The sequence below is a fragment of the Oncorhynchus kisutch genome, linkage group LG2, assembly GCF_002021735.2.
Source record: "Oncorhynchus kisutch isolate 150728-3 linkage group LG2, Okis_V2, whole genome shotgun sequence".
NCBI classification, from domain to species: Eukaryota; Metazoa; Chordata; class Actinopteri; order Salmoniformes; family Salmonidae; genus Oncorhynchus; species Oncorhynchus kisutch.
The window spans coordinates 2,650,894-2,671,566 of NC_034175.2; the positions used below are offsets into that span (position 1 = coordinate 2,650,894).

Consider the following 20,673-nt stretch of genomic DNA (forward strand, 5'->3'; position numbering starts at 1 on the left):
AAACAATCAATTAATCAAATGTATTTGTCATTTTACAACAGCAGTTGCCTGTCTATTTATTTTGTATTTTTTTATTTAACCTTGATTTAACTAGGCAATTCAGTTAAGAACAAATTCTTATTTACAATGACGGCCTAGGAACACTGGGTTAACTGCCTTGTACAGGGGCAGAACCACAGATTTTTACCTTGTCAGGTCGGATACTGTATCTGTGCTCCATAATTGCTGTATATAACTCCCATCCTTAGCAAATAATATCCTAATGACATATTCCTCTATGGGACAGACAACAAGATGACAGTCAGAATACTGGGATGTCTAGTAGTGTAGTCTGGGCACAGTGTGAAGTTTTCACCTTGGAGGCATGCTGGGTTGGAATGAATGACCTCCTCTGCTGTATCATCACTGAGATCCAATATAAATACCCAAATATAGCCTGGAATGTTCGAAACAGTGTAACTTTATACCACATACACCCTCTTCACAATATCCACCTTTATGCTATATAGGATAATAATGAGCAATAGGGTTTTGTACATTGCGAGGGGGAACTCATCTCAGTCACTACAGTGTGAAGTGGAACTGCTCCTAAATCATGTTTTGCCTGTATAATAAACATTTCCAGGTGAACCAAAAGGAGAGCAGTTGTAGATGAAGTCAATCAAAAATCTACCTGGTTTATTACAAGTTGCAACAGGGAGACACCACCCAGCATGAAGCAGAGAAAATGTCTAACTGGCCTCTTGGAGACAGAACCTTAATATCTTAATCAGACAGCACCAAATGTTCTGTAAACAGCAGCCTGAGAGGCTTGTAGGAAGTCAAAACAAAAAGGCAATGACTTTGTCAGCTGCTACAGAATCACACAGTGTTCAGAATGACATCAATACAATACAACAGTGAATAATCAGTGTGTCCTCAGTCCTTGTACTTGGACCTCCATTCTTGTGTCACTCACTGTCAACAGATACGGGAATAATACATAACATTCATTATCAAGTCTAATGACCATCAACCCGCACTAGCAGTTCGCTACACCTGCAAAAACATCTGCTAAATATGTGTACGTGACCAATAAAATTGTATTTGATCAACCCACACTAGTGACCATCGACTCACACTAGTGACCATCAACTCACACTAGTGACCATCAACCCACACTAGTGTCCATCAACCCACACTAGTGACCATCGACTCACACTAGTGACCATCGACCCACACTAGTGACCATCAACTCACACTAGTGACCATCAACTCACACTAATGACAGTCAACCCGCACTAGTGACCATCAACCCACACTAGTGACCATCAACCCGCACTAGTGACCATCAACCCACACTAGTGACCATCAACTCACACTAATGACCGTCAACCCGCACTAGTGACCATCAACTCATACTAGTGACCATCAACCCACACTAGTGACCATCAACTCACACTGATGACCGTCAACTCACACTAGTGACCATCAACTCACACTAGTGACCATCAACACGCACTAGTGACCATCAACCCACACTAGTGACCATCAACTCACACTAGTAACCATCAACTCACACTAGTGACCATCAACCCACACTAGTGACCTTCAACCCACACTAGTGACCTTCAACCCACACTAGTGACCATCAACCCACACTAGTGACCATCAACTCACACTAGTGACCATCAACTCACACTAGTGACCATCAACCCACACTAGTGACCATCAACTCACACTAGTGACCATCAACTCACACTAGTGACCATCAACCCACACTAGTGACCTTCAACCCCCACTAGTGACCTTCAACCCCCACTAGTGACCATCAACTCACACTAGTGACCTTCAACTCACACTAGTGACCATCAACCCACACTAGTGACCATCAACCCACACTAGTGATCTTCAACCCACACTAGTGACCTTCAACCCACACTAGTGATGTTACAGCCTGCATTTACATTAGATTTATTAGAGATTTTGTGTCACTGATCTACACACAATACCCCATGTCAAAAATGTGTTTTGTTTGTAGAAACATTTCGAAAATTAATACAAAATGAAAAGCTGAAATGTCTTGAGTCAATAAGTATTCAACCCCTTTGTTATGGAAAGCCTAAATAAATTCAGGAGTAAAAATGTCTTCAGTCAATAAGTATTCAACCCCTTTGTTATGGCAAGCCGAAATAAGTTCAGGAGTAAAAATGTCTTCAGTCAATAAGTATTCAACCCCTTTGTTATGGCAAGCCTAAATAAATTCAGGAGTAAAAATGTCTTCAGTCAATAAGTATTCAACCCCTTTGTTATGGAAAGCCTAAATAAATTCAGGAGTAAAAATGTCTTCAGTCAATAAGTATTCAACCCCTTTGTTATGGCAAGCCGAAATAAGTTCAGGAGTAAAAATGTCTTTAGTCAATAAGTATTTGTTATGGCAAGCCTAAATACATTCAGGAGTAAAAATGTGCTTAACAAGTCACATAATCAGTTGCATGGACTCATTCTGTGTTCAATAATAGTGGTTAACATATATTTTTTATGACTAACCCATCTCTGTACCCCACACATACAATTATCTGTAAGGTCCCTCAATCGAGTAGTGAATTTCATGCACAGATTCAATCACAAAGACCAGGGAGTTTTTTCAATGCCTCGTAAAGAAGGGCACAGATTGTTAAGAAGATGCTGAATATCCCTTTGAGCATGGTGAAGTTATTAATTAGGTTTTGGATGGTGTATCAGTACACCCAGTCACTACAAAGATATAGGTGTCCTTCCTAACTCAGTTGCCAGAGAGGAAGGAATTTCAGGAATTTCACCATGAGGCCAGTGGTGACAAAACAGTTACAAAGTTTAAGAGCTGTGATAGGAGAAAACTGAGGATGGATCAACAACATTGTAGTTACTCCGCAATACTAACCTAAATAACAGAGTGAAAATAAGGAAGCTTGCACAGAATAGACAATATTCCAAAACATGCATCCTTTTTTCAACAAGACATTAAAGTAATACAGTAAAACATTTTAGCAAATAAATGAACTTTTTGTCCTGAATACAACGCATTATGTTTGGGGAAAATCCAACACATCACTGAGTACCACTCTTCATATTTTCAAGCATGGTGGTGGCTGCATCATGTTATGGGCATGCTTGGAATTGGCAAGGACTAGGGATAAGAAACGTAATTCAGCTAAGCACAGACAAAACCCTAGAGGAAAACCTGGTTCAGCCTTACTTGCAACAGACACTGGGAGACAAATTCACCTTTTAGCAGGACAACAACTTAAAACACAAGGACAAATATACACTGGAGCTGCAAAGACAACATTGAATTTTCCTGAGTGGCCTAGTTACAGTTTTGACATAAATTGGCTTGAAAATCTATGGCAAGATCAACAACCAACTTGACATAGCTTGAATAATTTTTAAATAATAATGGGTAAATATTGCACAATCCAGGTGTGCGAAGCTCTTAGAGACTTACCCAGAAAGACTCACAGCTGTAATCGCTGCCAATTGTGTTTCTAACATGTATTGTCTCAGGGGGTTGAATACTTATGTAATCAAGGTATTAGTGTTTTATTTTTCAACATTGTAATAAATGTTAGAATTTTTCTTGCACTTTGACATTACAGAGTATGCTATGTAGATCGTTGACCAAAAATGACAATTAAATCCACTTTAATCCCACTTTGACATTACAGAGTATGCTGTGTAGATTGTTGATCAACAATGACAATTAAATCCACTTTAATCCCACTTTGACATTACAGAGTATGCTGTGTAGATTGTTGACCAAAAATGACAATTAAATCCACTTTAATCCCACTTTGACATTACAGAGTATGCTGTGTAGATTGTTGATCAACAATGACAATTAAATCCTCTTTAATCCCACTTTGACATTACAGAGTATGCTGTGTAGATTGTTGACCAAAAATGACAATTAAATCCACTTTAATCCCACTTTGACATTACAGAGTATGCTGTGTAGATCGTTGACCAACAATGACAATTAAATCCACTTTAATCCCACTTTGACATTACAGAGTATGCTGTGTAGATTGTTGACCAAAAATGACAATTAAATCCACTTTAATCCCACTTTGACATTACAGAGTATGCTGTGTAGATCGTTGACCAAAAATGACAATTAAATCCACTTTAATCCCACTTTGTAACTCAACAAAATGTGGAAAAAGTCAAGGACTGTTTCTGTATCATAAATTACCCCATTACAGTCTTCTTTAACAAAGGAAGAGTTTATTTCCAAAATGCTATATCCACCAACTCTTCCACCAGCGCCTTTTCATCACATAGGATTGCTTATGGGTACCTTCATCTGTGTGTAAAATATAACTTCTCAGATTTTTAATTAATAGATTTTAAATGTGTATGAATTTTTTTTGTGCAAAATGCTATATATGCATTGTTTAGCTGGAATGGAATGTTAGCATCCTGTATATTTGACTGTGCTATGTGGTCGTCTCACCTAGCTATCTTAAGACAAATGCACTTACTGTAAGTCGCTCTGGATAAGAGCATCTGCTAAATGACTAAAATTCAAATGTAAACGTTTTAAATACAGATCTCATATTACTGTATTTAATTATATATAAACTACCGTTCAAAAGTTTGGGGTCACTTAGAAATGTCCTTGTTTTTGAAAGAAAAGCACATTTTTTGTCTATTAAAATAACATCTAATTGATCAGAAAAACTGTGTAGACATTGTTAATGTTGTAAATGACTATTATAGCTGGAAACGGCTGATTTTAATGGAATATCTACATAGGCGTACAGAGGCCCATTATCAGCAACCGTCACTCCTGTGTTCCATTGGCCCATTGTGTTAGCTGATCCAAGTTTATCCTTTTAAAAGGCTAATTGATCATTAGAAAACCCTTTTGCAATTGTGTTAGCACAGCTGAAAATTGTTGTCCTGATTAAAGAAGCAATACAACTGGCCTTCTTTAGACTAGTTGAGTATATGGAGAGTCAGCATTTGTGGGTTCGATTACAGGATAAAAATGCCAGAAACAAATAACTTTCTTCTGAAACTTGTCAGTCTATTCTTGTTCCGAGAAATGAAGGCTATTCCATGCAAGAAATTGCCAAGAAATTGAAGATCTCGTACAACGCTGTGTACTACTGCCTTCACAGAATAGCGCAAACTGAATCTAACCAGAATAGAATGAGGAGTGGGAGGTCCCGGTGCACAACTGAGAAAGAGGACAAGTACATTAGTGTCTAGTTTGAGAAACAGACGCCTCACAAGTACTCAACTGGCAGTTTCATTAAATAGTACCCACAAAACACCAGTCTCAACGTCAACAGTGAAGAGGCGACTCTGGGATGCTGGCCTTCTAGGCAGAGTTGCAAAGAAAAAGCCATATCTCAGACTGGCCAATTTAAAGAAAATATTAAGATGGGTTGGAACATATAGGTGGTACTACCTATATGGGCAGCCCTGCAGTCCAACTCAACATGGTGGCAGCGGATGTGGAGTTTTCACAGGAGACAGGGCAGAGAGAGAGAGAGTTAGATGAAGAATGGAAAAAACAAAGAAAGAAAATGAGAAACCTAACCAACAAAAAACATAGAGACCCAGAAACCTGAGACTACGCCTTCACTATTGTAAATCACTAAATCAATACAGAAATACACTACGGAAAAATAAGGAACAGCATGTAGGAAAACAGCTTAATGTAATTGAATAATCCATAGAATCTAACCACATCTGGGAAAACTGGAACACACTAAACAAACAACAACACGAAGAGTAATCTATCTAAAACGGAGATGTATGGAGAAACCACTTCTCCAATCTTTTTGACTCTATAACTAAGAACACACATCAAAAACATATACATTCACAAATTCAAATCTTAGAATCAGCTATTAAAGACTACCAGAACCCACTGGATTCTCCGATTACATTGAATTAACTACAGGACAAAATAAGAACCCTCCAACCCAGAAAGGCCTGTGGCGTTGTAATCCTAAATGAAATGATCAAATATACAGACAACAAATTCCAATCGGCTATACTTCAACTTTTTAACATCCTCCACAGCTCAGGCTGATCACCGCAAACCAAGGACTGATCACCGCAAACCACAAAGTGGAGACAAATGACCCCAATAACTACCGTTGGATATGCATCAACAGCAACCTTGGGAAAATCCTTTGCATTATCCTTAACAGCAGACTCATACATTTATTCAGTGAAAACAATGTACTGAGCAAATTGTTTAAAAAAAACACAAATTACCATACGACAGACCACATACTCACCCTGCACACCCTAATTGACAAAATATCTATTCCTTTGGAAAAGTTGATCTATTTCACTTGCTTTGGCAATGTCAACATGTTTCCCATGCCAATAAAGCCCTTTGAATTGGATTGAGGAAGGGAGGGAGGGAGGTAGAGAAGAGACAAGATAGCAAATAAAAGGACAAGGGAGAGTATGAGGGAGAGAGCGAAAGTAGCACTTTCATACCCAGGTGTCAGTTTGCTCATGGTCTCCTGTCGCGCCTCTCTACTCTCTCATCTCTAAAATTATTATTTTAATTTTCATTTCAAGAGGCTTTTTTGGCATGGGAAACACATGTTAACATTGCCAAAGCAAGTGAAGTAGAAAATACACAAAATTGAAATAAACAATAAAAATGAACAGTGGATCTGTATAATCTGAGGGAAATATGTGTCTCTAATATGGTCATACATTGGACAGGAGGTTAGGAAGTGCAGCAGTTTCCACCTCATTTTGTGGGCAGTGTGCACATAGCCCGTCTTCTCAAGAGCCATATCTGACTATGGCAGCTTTTCTCAATAGCAAGGCTATGCTCACTGAGTCTGTACATAGTCAAAGTGTCATGTGTGCGCCCTCTCCAGCCTCTAGGTCACCAGGTTGCTCGTTATGGCACACACCTGTCACCATTGTGACGCGCTCCTGCATGTCATCAGACTCACCTGGACACTCCCTTTGGGTCCTTCCCCAGGCATCATCATTTCTGTGCATTTGTTTGGTATTTAGTTGTTTATTTATTAAAACACTCACTCCCTGAACTTGCTTCCCGACTCTCAGCACACTCGTTACACAAGGCTTTCCTTAAGTTTGGGTCAGTCACAGGGGGTCAGGTATTCTGCCACTGTGTACTCTCTGTTTAGGGCCAAATAGTAGCTCTCTCATCCCTCTCCACACCGATGTTTGGCCAGAGGGCTGTGATGTTATGGCCAGAGAAAACCAGCCCAGGGTGAAAGACAGAAATGGGAAAAGCGAGGGAAGAGCACAGGAAAGACATGAGGGGAGTTGGCGAAAGGGTGAGATTTCTTCAGAGGGCAGAGGGAGGGGCTTGGAGAGTCACCTTTGTCAACCATCAAAACAAATGTCAGAATGTTGCAGTGAAAGATTTCAACTCCAGCTGTGAATTGTGTCAAAAGTAACAACTTTGAAAGTGTGACCATCAAGGTCTTTACCTTTGGCTATAAAATGTGAGAATTGAAAGCACTCAAGTCAGATTTATTATATCACTGTTTTAATTACATTAAAGTTTTCACATTTTAAACAAATGCTGTTATTTTCATATTTTTCTATGTACAAATTTTCCATACAAACATTTACAAAAACAAATTACAATACAGTGTCTGTATGTAGGGATTTCCTTTGCATTTTGTGTAACACCTGTAAACCACAGGAGGCTGCTGAAGGGAGGACGGCTCATAATAATGTCTGGAACGGAGCTAATGGAATGGCATCAAACACCTGGCATCCATGTGTTTATGTATGAGATGCCATTCCACCGATTCCACTCCAGTCATTACCACGAGTCAGTTCTCCCCAATTAGGGTGCCACCAACCTACTGTGCTGTACACACACCATAATGTCCAGTGTACCGGCTATGTTGTTTGTGTGACGTTGTTTACAGTATATCAGAGTATGCGATGAATGACCATCAGTAAAGGAAGGAAGCACAGCTCCCAGCCGTCATGCAATCACAACACCCACTCAGAATCCTGTCATTAGCGCTTTGCTCTCCTCTTTCCCCTCAACTCCCATTCCCTCCATCTCGTTCCTATACACACACATCTGTTCAACACTAAACCATAAAGACATACAAAAGCAAACCAGCAAATGACTAAAACAATCCCAATTTGTTCCCAAGAAGCTATTGTACCATCTCAATGACAAAGGATCTGGTTATGTAAATATGTGTATATCTACAACATAGAATGTGTGTTTTGTTCTAGTGTGTGATAGATGCATACTCTAAAGCACAGATTATCACATCATTGGGTTTTGTACAGTGAATTATAATTGAATACTGCATTGTTGAGGAAGAGCTTGCAAGTAAGCATTTTACTATACTGTTCACACCTGCTGTATCCTGTGGACGTGACAAATACACTTTAGTTTGATTTTAGTGACATGTCAAGAAGAAACATCCCCATTGACCTGAGTATCTACTACACTATACAAGACATGAACCGTTCTTAGAGGAAGGTCAGTTAATACATTTACATCTATATACATCAATAGTCTCTACATGTAGAGGAGGAAACATGAGGCCGTTTGAGGACTACTGTAGGCTTTGGCTCAAACTATTTCAGATTGAACCAAGAATATGTACCCACATTATACACTGAGTGTACAAAACATTAGGAGCACCTGCTCTTTCCATGTCAGACTATGATGTCACTTGCTAAATCCACTTCAATCAGTGTAGATGAAGGGGAGGATACAGGTTAACGAAGGATTTTTAAGCCTTGAGACAATTGAGACATGGATTGTGTATATGTGCCATTCAGAGTGTGAATGGGCAAGACAAAAGATTGAAGTGCCTTTGAACGGGGTATGGTAGCAGGTACAAGGCACACCGGTTTGAGTGTGTCAAGAACTGTAACACTGCTGGGTTTTTCACGCTCAACAGTTTCCTGTGTGTATATCAAGAATCTTTCACCACCCAAAGGACATCCAGCCAACTTGACACAACTGTGAGAAGCAATGGAGTCAACATGGACCAGCATCCCTGTGGAACGCTTTCGACACCTTATAGAGTTCATGCCCTGACGAATTGAGGCTTTTCTGAGGGCAAAAGGGGGTGCAACTCGATATTAGGAAGGTACTGATCTTGTTTTTTTACACCCAGTGTATATCACTGTTAAACTTCAATTCAGGGTAATCATGAAAACAGTTATCAGTTTTCTAATAATGATCACATTTCCAGTTAGATCTGTTCCAGTGTCAGTGGGGTTTCCAAGTGTCCATACAGATCAAATGGAGTGAAAAGGAGAAAAGGGGGAATAGCATCCATCCTCTTTCATTTACAAAAACATGTAGAAACACATCCTTCAGAAAATACTCTTGAAGATCATGGTCTCTGGAACGATCCACGTTCCAATCACACACAGAGCAGCTCAGTCCAGTTGCAAATATAAAAATATCTATAAAAATTCTCTGTGCCAATGTCCAGCATTGGGTTGACAGTGTCTCTGTAGCTAGGTCTTTAACTCAGTCTCAACATAGTAACAGGGATAGTAGGACGGGGAACAGGGTGAAGAAGACCGACAGAGAGACCAGCTGAACACCTGAACTACCCACACTCTTCTGAACCTTAGGCTCCAACACAGTAGGGTCATCTGGAGAGAGAGAGAGAACATGTTATTATCAGAAACAAGTGGAACAATTCTACTGTACATCTGACTGTCTCACTGGATGGACAGAAGGGAGACGTACCGGCTGGAAGCCTGTTGGAGGGGTTGTGCACTCCTCCTCCTCCTCCCATCTTTCCATTTCCTCCATCCATCGCTTCCTCCATCGCTCCATCCTTGCCTTTGTCAGCCTTGGCCTTCCCAGAACCTGTAGAAGACAAGAAGTCATTGGTAAGAACTTGATTGTATGAACACCCAACGGGAACAGCACTGAATATGGGGAACACTAAGCTTAGCCATTGATGCTAACGGAAGCTAATGCTACCATAGGAAAACCCTCTAAAGGCTAAAGCTAACAGAAGCTAATGCTAGCATGTTGACGGAGACAGGGGAATGGAGCTCACCATGAGGTCCAACCACATCCACCTTCAGTCTCAGACACTCCTGGCCGTGGTGATGCAGCGGCTTGGCTGAAGAGGGAGAAGAGGGAGGTTTAGTACAAATACCCAAGCATTGTGTTAGAGTAGTCTATTGTACAGTTAAGTGGTAGTATTCATTCAGAAGTACTGCACATAGATAGTAGTGGTATTAGTTAATGTGTAGTACTACTATAGTATTGATATACTTACAGATATAGTAGTAGCTCTCTGCCTGTCTGAACTCCTTGCCCAGGGTGAAGGGGGTGAAGCGCTGGAACTTCTCGGAGAACCTCTCGGGGGCGTGGGCAGCGAAGGGCCGGGAACATTCCCAACGCAGCTGGTCGAAGGAGTGGGGCTTACACACCTCATAGTCCTCCTTCTCCACCATGTACAGCACGTACCGCTCGGCCTCCTGGGACGGCAGCTCCCCGCGTGTGTAGTGAGGACAGATGATGTCCAGGTAGTCGTTGATTTTCACCTCCACTGTGTACTCATCCCATAGGAAACTAGGGAGCAAGAGAAGAGAAGTGGTTAGTGACATGGTTGGCAATTATCTTTAGATGACCTTACATCTAGTAGTCCTCTCTGACTGACTGGAACAAACGTAACATTATGAAATATCATCACGGCTCATTCCCATCCAGATGACAGAGTTGAGCCCATTCCCAGCCAGATGACAGAGTTGAGCCCATTCCCAGCCAGATGACAGAGTTGAGCCCATTCCCATCCAGATGACAGAGTTGAGCCCATTCCCATCCAGATGACAGAGTTGAGCCCATTCCCAGCCAGATGACAGAGTTGAGCCCATTCCCAGCCAGATGACAGAGTTGAGCCCATTCCCAGCCAGATGACAGAGTTGAGCCCATTCCCAGCCAGATGACAGAGTTGAGCCCATTCCCAGCCAGATGAAAGAGTTGAGCCCATTCCCATCCAGATGACAGAGTTGAGCCCATTCCCAGCCAGATGACAGAGTTGAGCCCATTCCCAGCCAGATGACAGAGTTGAGCCCATTCCCATCCAGATGACAGAGTTGAGCCCATGTTTGGGTGGGCTGTTCCTCTCGCATGAACAAACACGCATGGAAGAACTGACTTACTCAAACACACACTCATAATAAACACTCACAGACAATCATAAACACAAAAAGCTGTTAATAAGACTCAGCCCAAACAGACAGTGTGTGTGTGTGTGTGTGTGTGTGTGTGTGTGTGTACCTGCGGCACGTGTGTGTGATTGCGTGAGTCCTAGTGTAGACCTGTCACCCAGACAATGATAATTACTGAGTAGCCAATCAGGAGTCACTGGCTGAACTTGTTTGATGTATTTATTTAGACAAGAACACACCACTACACACCTACACTCTTTCTGCCGATCCCTCATCTGTTTTCTGGAGCGTTCCACTCATGTTGTTTTAAGAGTAGAGTTTCACTGGCCAGCTGTGTCCATGGAGAATAGGTTGAGTGACAGTTTCTCCTTCTGTCTCTGTCTGTCATATACATGTGCTGTCTGCACAAGTCATTTAATCTCTCTCCCTTCCTACACAAGTCATTTGAATGGGTTAGTTATCATCTCTCTTTGTCCCTCTCCCTCTCCTTCTTTCCCTCTCCACCTGTTGGAGTGTCAGTGGGTGACTGTTTTTACTCCTCTAGTGACTCTTCACCCCTGATTCTGTCTCTTCCTACTTCTTTCTTCCTCCCTCCATGAAAAATAAATATTGAGGGAGGTGGAAACAGTCTCTCTCTGTTCATTTTCATCTTCACCCTCCATTGACTATGATTCTTTAAGCATTCCCTCCATCTCAGTTCTAGATTTTAAACTGTTGTTGTGGTGGTTGTTTCACCCTCCCTCCCTCCCTCCAGTCAACCCCTCCAATCTACTGAGGTATACACGTGAAAGGACACACGTCTAACACACACACACCTCATGAAATAAACCCTAGAACATTGGGTAGAGCAGTGGAACGTATTTTTCTGGTAGGAAGGAATGTTAGAGAGATGAAAGAAACAAAGTGCTGTATCTGGGTATCAAATTAAAACAGTGATTTCCAGCTGTCCTCCAGGCCTATTAGGATTCAGCTCACACAGGGACTATGAGTTGCCGAGTGGAGTCAGTGGTGCTGGCAGGGTGCACACACACACACACTTTTCTGGAAGAGAGGTTGAGTTTGTGGGTAAGAGCTTGTTATCCCTGAGGATGTAATCAGTAGAATATGCACGTCAGAGTCTCATTGGTTCCCAGCCCTGGGCTGAACAGACATCCACACAGGCCACAGCACAAACACCCTGCCACATACTCTGGGTGTGTGGCTCTGTCCTGTGCCACGAGAGAGAGAGCGTCTGTATCACAGGCAGCTGGTGGCACTTTAATTAGGGAGGAAGGGCTCATAGTAATGTATACACTAGCTTTGTGTGTGAGAGAGACAGTGTGAAGAACCCAGTTCATACATGTTTATGTTGCGTTAGTGTGTGTCCAAACATCAAAGCCTGGAACAGGAGGAATCTGGTATCCTGCCTCCCTCCTTTCATCCCTCCTTTCTGTACTGTTGTTGTTGTTGTCCTTAAGTGACAGACATACTGGCTCCATGTGGGTCTCTAACCCCCCCTGCCACTGTGTGTGTGTGTGTGTGTCTGTGTGAGACCTATCGAGAGTAACCTGCCTGTTACAACATGTATTGTTAGCAGAGCCCATACCTAGGCTCATTAGCCAGGGCTAATAGCTAGATTAGCCTCTTTCTCACACCACTTCAAAACAGGATGATATCTTTGGCTTAGCCTTCGCATGCACACACACCGGTCTGCGGTTCAAGCGCTTAATTGACAAACAAATCTGTGTTCCTTTCTTATTTCTTTGACTCAGACTGGTAATGACAGGGTTGAGACGAACGGCATGAGAGAACTGCACTGCTACAGTAGAGTAAAGAGACTTTCCTAACTGAATGGAATCCACCTGATTTCCACACTAATCACAGCTTCTCCTTAAAAACATGTTCCTCTCTAAAGCTGTCAAAACACATATTCTGTTGCTAATCTGTCACTCCACACAAACTTTCAGATCTCCCTTTGTCGCTCTTCCTACTTAATTAAAAACTATCTGGGGTCTGGGGCCAAGCTGTTGCCCACAAAGGGGAGGGGTTCTGAATAGGGTGTAATTACTCCTCCCCCCAAAGACATAAACCCTGGAGCTGACTAGACTCCAGTCTGCCCCCCAACCTTCACCCCCTCTAGCCCCAAGGCTGTGCTCAGTGTCCTCTGCTCACTAGTAGAGGCTGATGTAGATGTGATAAGGTGAGGTGTGTTGCAGGTACTATGGCTCTCAGCATTTTGCACGTGGTCCATGTTGCCCATGAATTGACTCTGTACAATAATCACGATGAAGCTAGATTTGCAGTAACGTTGACGGCCATACTTATCAATGGGAGGGGTGTGAGAGTGTGTGTTCAATCTCAGCCTAGGGATCTGGGAGAAGTCCAGCTGATTGAAGCCAGTTGACACAGGGCCAGACTCACACCTGGAACACAAGCACCCCTTCCTCCCTCCCTCCCAACAGTATAGTCTTTCCCTCTCCTTCGTCCTTCTACTCTGACAGTTCACAGGAGAGTGAGAGTTGCGTTAATGTGATAGCTACGCGTGTGTGAGGGAGAGGTTCTCTGAATACCAGAATTCAGGCCGCCTCACAGCCCAGGCACTTGAGCACATCTATTAATCAGGGCAGAGCCTGCCTGTCTCACTGAGGTGCCTGTCTCACTGAGGTGCCTGTCTCACTGAGGTGCCTGTCTCACTGAGGTGCCTGTCTCACTGAGGTGCCTGTCTCACTGAGGTAGGTAGGTGTGTGTGTGTGTCTCTCACTGAGGTGTGTGTAAACAGCCAGGGTGGAAGGTAGTCTCCCTTCAGCTCTTCTCTGAACTGAACAGTTCTCAGAGCTGCTACTGCAGCTACTGCGTCACAGATGTGTGTGTGTTTGCGGTAGGTGGTTATGACAGTAGGGTGATTTGGGTGAGTTGTTTAACACCTCATTAAGTTCTCAACAGCTTTGAAGTCCTCTCCTCATATCTTGCTGTTATCACATCTATCCCCTCTCTTCTCTTCCCTACTTATAGGCCCATTTCTCTTCTCTCCCTCCATCCCTCCTGTGTTTTCCATATAAAAACCCACAACCAAAATGCTCTCCTTTCTCCCCATCTCCTCCTGCTCTCATTCTTTGGGGAATGTTACAAACTGTCAGGCAGGTCACAGGGGTTAGAGTTCAGAGTCAGAATCCTCATACACACTCCCACGGACTCAGCAAGGGAGAGTCTAGACACACACACACACACACACACACACACACACAGGGTCTGAAGGAGAGTCAGCACTGTTAACAAAACCCACCATATACTCCACAGATAGTCGGCAACACACACACGAGGAATGTCATGACAGGGCTTCTGGGGTTTGTGAGAGTCTGTGGAATAGAATGCTCTCACACCATACAACTATAAAATCTGCACACACAGGCATATAAATGACCCTATTAATTCACTGTGGTATCCCACATTCACATCTCAACTCAAGAGGATATAGGCCTGTCAGTTGTAATCTGGGTTTGAGTTGTATCTACTAATACAGTATTATACACCAACTCCCCTAGTAGAACCTCTCTAGAACACTCTAATCTCCCACATTCTCTCCCAAGAGGAGAGTTCCAAAGAGGTCATTCTTCTGTCTGTCACGCTCCAACAGGTCAGAATAACAGGAGTCTAATCATTCTGTCCCAACCCCCATTATCACATCCAGACTCCAATTAGTACTACCACAGTCATCGTATGTGTGATTCTTTATAAGGAATTGCAGGGTTTGAGAGCCTTTAAAAATGTCAACACAACCTTTTCTCCCTTCCCTCCAGCCAGCCATCCATTCATCCATCTCTCCTCCCTCTGTCTTTCTCCCCTTTATGCGCTCTAAATTAACTCACCCCCCTCTCCCTCCTCTATTCTTCCCTTGCTCTTAAAAAGGTAACATAATATCAGAGCTCTTCATGACAGCCTAATTTCTCAACACAAATCCCTTACTCTTCTACCCATCCCCCGCTTTCTGTTCCCAACTCTCTTTCAGATGAATAGAAAGAGGCTACATGTTGGCAGGTTGCTAGATATGCAGGTTGGTTTAGGTCAATGAGGAGAACTAGACTCACAGGTCTCTCAACCAGGGCGATTATATTCCAACTAACCCTGGTTCAATCTGGATTATACAGAATAACACGGTTGGGGTCAAAACTATTTTCATTCATTCAAAGTGAATGACATGAATTGCAAAAATTATTGTTGGAAATATCCTGGTTGTTTCAAACAGAGAAGGAAGTCAGTCAGTCAGTCAGGCCTGAGACTGGAATATCCTGGTTGCTTCAAACAGAGAAGGAAGTCAGTCAGTCAGTCAGTCAGGCCTGAGACTGGAATATCCTGGTTGTTTCAAACAGAGAAGGAAGTCAGTCAGTCAGTCAGGCCTGAGACTGGAATATCCTGGTTGCTTCAAACAGAGAAGGATGCCAGTCAGTCAGTCAGGCCTGAGCCTGGAAGTGGCCCTTAGGGGGCAACAGAGAGCCATCTCTGAAACACTACATGAGATGATACTGGACACACAAACATGACCCTACACACACAATGTGATAACGTGAGGATAAAGCAGTCCTCAGTACTGTAGAATTGAGACAAACCGTAACAGTGGGGAGACACAGCAAGCTGCTGTGATCTGTGTGGAAATCTACTCAGGAAAACAGAGCAGGGTCTGTGAGAAAGAGAGGGACTAACGGAGAGAGAGAGGAAGTCTGGACCATAGATAAGGAGCAGAGAGGAAGAGTTGAGATGGAAGGGGGCCCAGGTGGTGCTAATTAAAGTATTTTTAAAAAATACATAATTTAAACACGGCAAAGCTTTTATGTTACATCCATGATAATGTGTGTGTGAGAGTGTTAGGTAAGACAGCTGTTATGTCAGCAGGAAACAAGCTATATGCCTAGATGTGATTGAATGGACAGAACTATATGCTGTGTAGCTCACTGACTGGAGCTACCCTATTGGCTCCTTTAACTGATTGTTCTCTGTAGGATATATTCCTCTACATATTTAAGGAGCTTCAGATTGACTAACACACACACACACACACACACACACACACACACACACACACACACACACACACACACACACACACACACACGTGTGTTACGCCAGAGAGATAACAAGGATATAATCTATTCTAAATATAAAATGCAGCAGAATGACAATGACGATTTTCGTGTCTATAGGTCAGCTAGTCAGATTACAGCTCAGATCGTCTGTAATCTGTGTGCGCGTGTATTTCCCCCTCATTCTGCTGTAGGATTAGAGACCCAGAGCGACAGATGAAGTGGTAGAGAGAGAGAGACTTGCTTTTGCAATGTTAACATATGTTTCTCATGCCAATAAAGCCCCTTGAATTGAAAGGTGGGATCCATAAGAGAGAGGGGAGAAGGAGAGAGAGTGGAGGGCTTCAGAATAGAGAGAGGGGAGGGTTTCAGAATAGAGAGAGGGGAGAAGGAGAGAGAGTGGAGGGCTTCAGAATAGAGAGAGGGGAGAAGGAGAGAGAGTAGAGGGCTTCAAAATAGAGAACGCAGAGGGTTTCAGAATAGAGAGAGGGGAGGGTTTCAGAATAGAGAGAGGGGAGGGTTTCAGAATAGAGAGAGGGGGAATATAGCCAGAGGAAAGAAGAGCTTTACAACAGAGAAGAAAATCACACATTTAACTTTACAACCACACCACCCTCTTCCTCCACCAGCCTAAACCTCTTCCTCTAGGACATATCTGTTCAGACAAGCCCAACACCTCAACAACACGAGAGAGAAAGACAAAAGACAGAGGATTGGAAATGTATAGCTATATAGGAGAGGAGAACATGAATATGTGGTAGAGATGAACTCATGGAGAGAGAGTGAGATAGGTGGTCAGGCAATAACAAGCTGGAGAAGACGCAGCTGGTGTGGAGAAGAGGGAGTGGCGATGGAGAGAGGAACAGACAGGTACAGAGGGAGGGAGAGAAGGAAGGAAAGGGGGGGGGGTCAAACACAGCTGACAGAGTTGAGTATAGTAACAGGGGAAGTGTGGAATGCTGGCTGCTACTAATATTAACACCCAACTCCTCCCTCCTGCCCCAAGAGGGAGAGAGTATGTGTGTGTGTGTGAGAGAGAGTCACTGATTTACCAGTGCTCCGTACTATCGCCTACATGCAGGGCCCCTCCCTTTCTCTGACATTGGAGTTCAGGCAACACTACACACTCACCCTCAGTCAAAAACAACAAAAACACCTCCAGTAACAAGGTATTGCGCCAGAACTAATGATTAAGCTGTTGGATCAGGTCGAAACAAGCCCAGTCTCTCTCTCACACACACACACACACACGGTTGGAACAGACTGCGAAAAACCAGTTTCTACACCAGTCAAGTTGGAGACTGACAACTGTACACACTCACTGAGCGATCTGTGTGTTACCAGCCGAAGTCAGTCAGTAAACATCAGTTTACACCTGATCGCCTTAGATCAATCAGCCAGGAATCAATTAGAATCAATTAAACTCAGTGATTCACTGGCTGTCAGTCTGACTGACAGATTGATCACATGAGAGTGAATCAGGTGGTTGAGACACAGTGTAAAGTGGGACGACAGTTGAGAGACCAGATTGGGCTTTCAGGCTGAAAGAAGACTGAAAACTGCCCAGAGAGAAAGAGAAAGTTGAAAAAGAAAGAGGGATTAAAGAGAAGGACAAGGGATTATACAGTAAACATGTGGTAACAGTTGCAGGTGGGTACGGGCCAGACTAGGATTAGGTCTTCAATTTTAACACTGATTATTCTCCTTCTGAAAACCACATTCACTGAGTTCCAATTGGAGGTTTTCAGAGACTTTAGATAAAGACTTCTGGGGAAAAAAAGTGTGTGTGTGTGTGTGAGACATATGCAGTACAGAATGTGTGAGTAGAGCTTGTATCGTGAGTAATAGTTATCAGTGTGAGTCTATCGGTCTTTAGTGGACAGTGTGTGAGCATATCTGTCTGGTTATGCGTTAGTCTATCTTTAGTCTGCTACGAAAAGGATTAGTGTACATGATGATTGTTGTTGTTGATGATGATGTTATGCAACACAAGTTAGAGTGGGAATGTGGTCCAGAGCCGGATTAAAGAACACAGTCTTGCGCAGATAAACTTGTGGGGACAAGGTTAACCCCCAACCCTAACCTTAACCTAAACCTAGCTCCTAACCCTAGAAATAACATTTGATCTTGTGGGGATCAACAAAAAATGTCCCCAGTTGGTCAAATGTTTGTTTACTATTCTGGTGGGGACTTCCTGTCAAGTATAGTTAAAACACACACACACACACACACACACACACACCACACACACACACACTCACACTGCCCCTCAAATGTTCTTTCTGTATTTCTCTGCATTCATAGCAATTCTCACTTGACCTACAACTCTGAAGCTCTGATTTCTCCTCTATAACCTCTTTCTTTTGTCATTATGGACTAAGAGTTTAGTTCAGATGTCCTTCTCTTCAGTTCTTTTCTCCCTCTCTCTTCCTCATATCACCTGATCAACAGAAGTCGTGTTCCTTGTGCTCGAGGCACCGTCTCAGTGCTGTCATACCGACAAACCCAGGTGAAGTCAGACCTGTGTACAGAACAGGTAAAGTACACGACTGACTCACACCGACAAAACCCATTACGTCACGACGCATGACATGGTATGACTCGTCAACAATATTTTCCTGTGCTCACGTCATTAATTCAATTACAAAACCAATGTCTTTCCCATTTCATAGGAAATCTAATTTAGTGTTCTGTCATCATCATTGTCCTAAGGAGAATGAGGCTACAGAGACATGGTGCAAATCGAATTAAGGTAACACAAAAAGGCCGATAAGAAGGGACAATAACGTCGACCCAGTCGGCTGAAACCGTGACCCCTCAGTCTTTGTACATTTTCTCTATAAAATAATCCATCCTTCTTTCTCACCATCTTCAGCTCTGTGCTAAAAGCTCAATAAATCACACTGCCTCACATATGCGGTCAAGCTCCATTGATCTCACTGAGTGGCAGGGTAGCATTACAATTTCTGACCCCAAAACAATCAGCATTGGACATCTCACCCCATCTCCCCCTTTGGAGAGCTGAAGTGTCAGACTGTCAACAGCACCACTCGAGTGAAACACAGACATACAGTCTATATTCAGACACTCAGGTCGAGTTGGTTCATGTCAGGCTTTATTTTTATGCCGTGTGAGGAAGTCTGTCTATGTATCGAGATCACATATATGGTTGATTCTGTCTGTCCATCTGTCTCAGAATTCGTTCCCAATCTTTCCCTTGTTCTCTGTTTATGCCCTGCGGCGCGATTGGCCTCCCATAGCCTGATTACAATTCTGTTACCTGGTTAAAAGGGCAAGCAGACAGCTAATACAACAAGTCACACAGCCTTCACCTAATATCCTACAAGTGGAAGAAGTAAAAAGCAATAACAAAATCCAGATGTCAACTTCTATTCCACATTGGTTCAACATTTCATTGAAATGACGTGCAATCGACGTTGATTCAACCAGGCCGTGTGTGTCCAGTGGGGCTGGATGTCTGATAAAGAATCCGAGGAAATTCAGCGCGTAGGCTATCCATTGAGTGGATGAGACACACAGTATTTGTTCCTTGACAGAAAGTGTATTTAAGTTGGCCTGGTGTAGTGTCAGATAATCATTCTCAAAGTGAGTTGAGCACTAGGTGCGCGTAAACAGAAACCACACACACTTTTAATGTGTGCTACACCAAAATACGCACACACAGAGAGAAAGAGATTAAGAACACCTACTTTGGGTTTGTGCTATTCCAGAAGACGCTATGTCTCTCTGCAGAGGCGAACCAGGTTCCGAAGCTCACAGCCAAACACACCAACCACACCAAATCCATAGCTGCTGATTTTGGACCAGAACACCAACAAATACTGTCAGTTATTGCAGAATAAGTCTGTGCACACTGTCAAAAGAACTGTATGATAAGGGTGCTGGTCTATAGCTGTTGCTTTTCTCTAGGGTTGAGACCTCCTTCTATTGAGTTTAACAGCGGTTTGTATGGTTCAGTCCGAGGCGCGTTGACTGTTTTGTCTAACGGAGCCACGCCTCTCCCGGTTGTATAGCCAATAGCAGCGGGAAAAACGCCCCGCTGCTCTGACTATTCACCTAGAGACGCCATGAACACTTCATCCAATCTCTATGATATTATCAAAGCCATGGACAGAAATATACAGGCCTATCGCTATTTTTGTGACACTGAAATGAATTCATGACGCACTCAAAATAGTTTTTGTGTTAATTATAGGCTCACATATTCAACAACATGAAAATGTGAAATAAAAATACTATGGTACACTTTAGAAAATAAGTGAATCTAATGTAATGTAAAAGTCTACCTAAAGGTTGTAGGAGAGCTGATCTGTGACTGTCAGTCAGATGTTATCCTATTGAATCATTAAGATGTTATCTGTGTAGCTAATCTTCTGGGTCCCCTGTAGCCATATAGTCTGCAGGCACACAGTGACTGTAAATTAGCAACACAAAG

At 42.8% G+C, this 20,673-nt stretch overlaps 1 protein-coding gene across 1 annotated transcript; it reads right to left on the reverse strand.

The window, feature by feature from the left end:
- Positions 1-7,493: 7,493 nt before the first annotated feature.
- LOC109880816 (ephrin-A1) lies at positions 7,494-20,221 on the reverse strand. Its single transcript, XM_031837367.1, has 5 exons — positions 19,928-20,221; positions 10,269-10,564; positions 10,044-10,109; positions 9,725-9,847; positions 7,494-9,627 (listed from the first exon to the last, which is right to left on the reverse strand). The coding sequence occupies exons 1-5, from the start codon at positions 20,023-20,025 to the stop codon at positions 9,506-9,508; spliced, it is 705 nt and encodes a 234-aa protein (XP_031693227.1). The 5' UTR covers positions 20,026-20,221; the 3' UTR covers positions 7,494-9,505.
- Between the last annotated feature and the right edge of the window lie 452 nt (positions 20,222-20,673).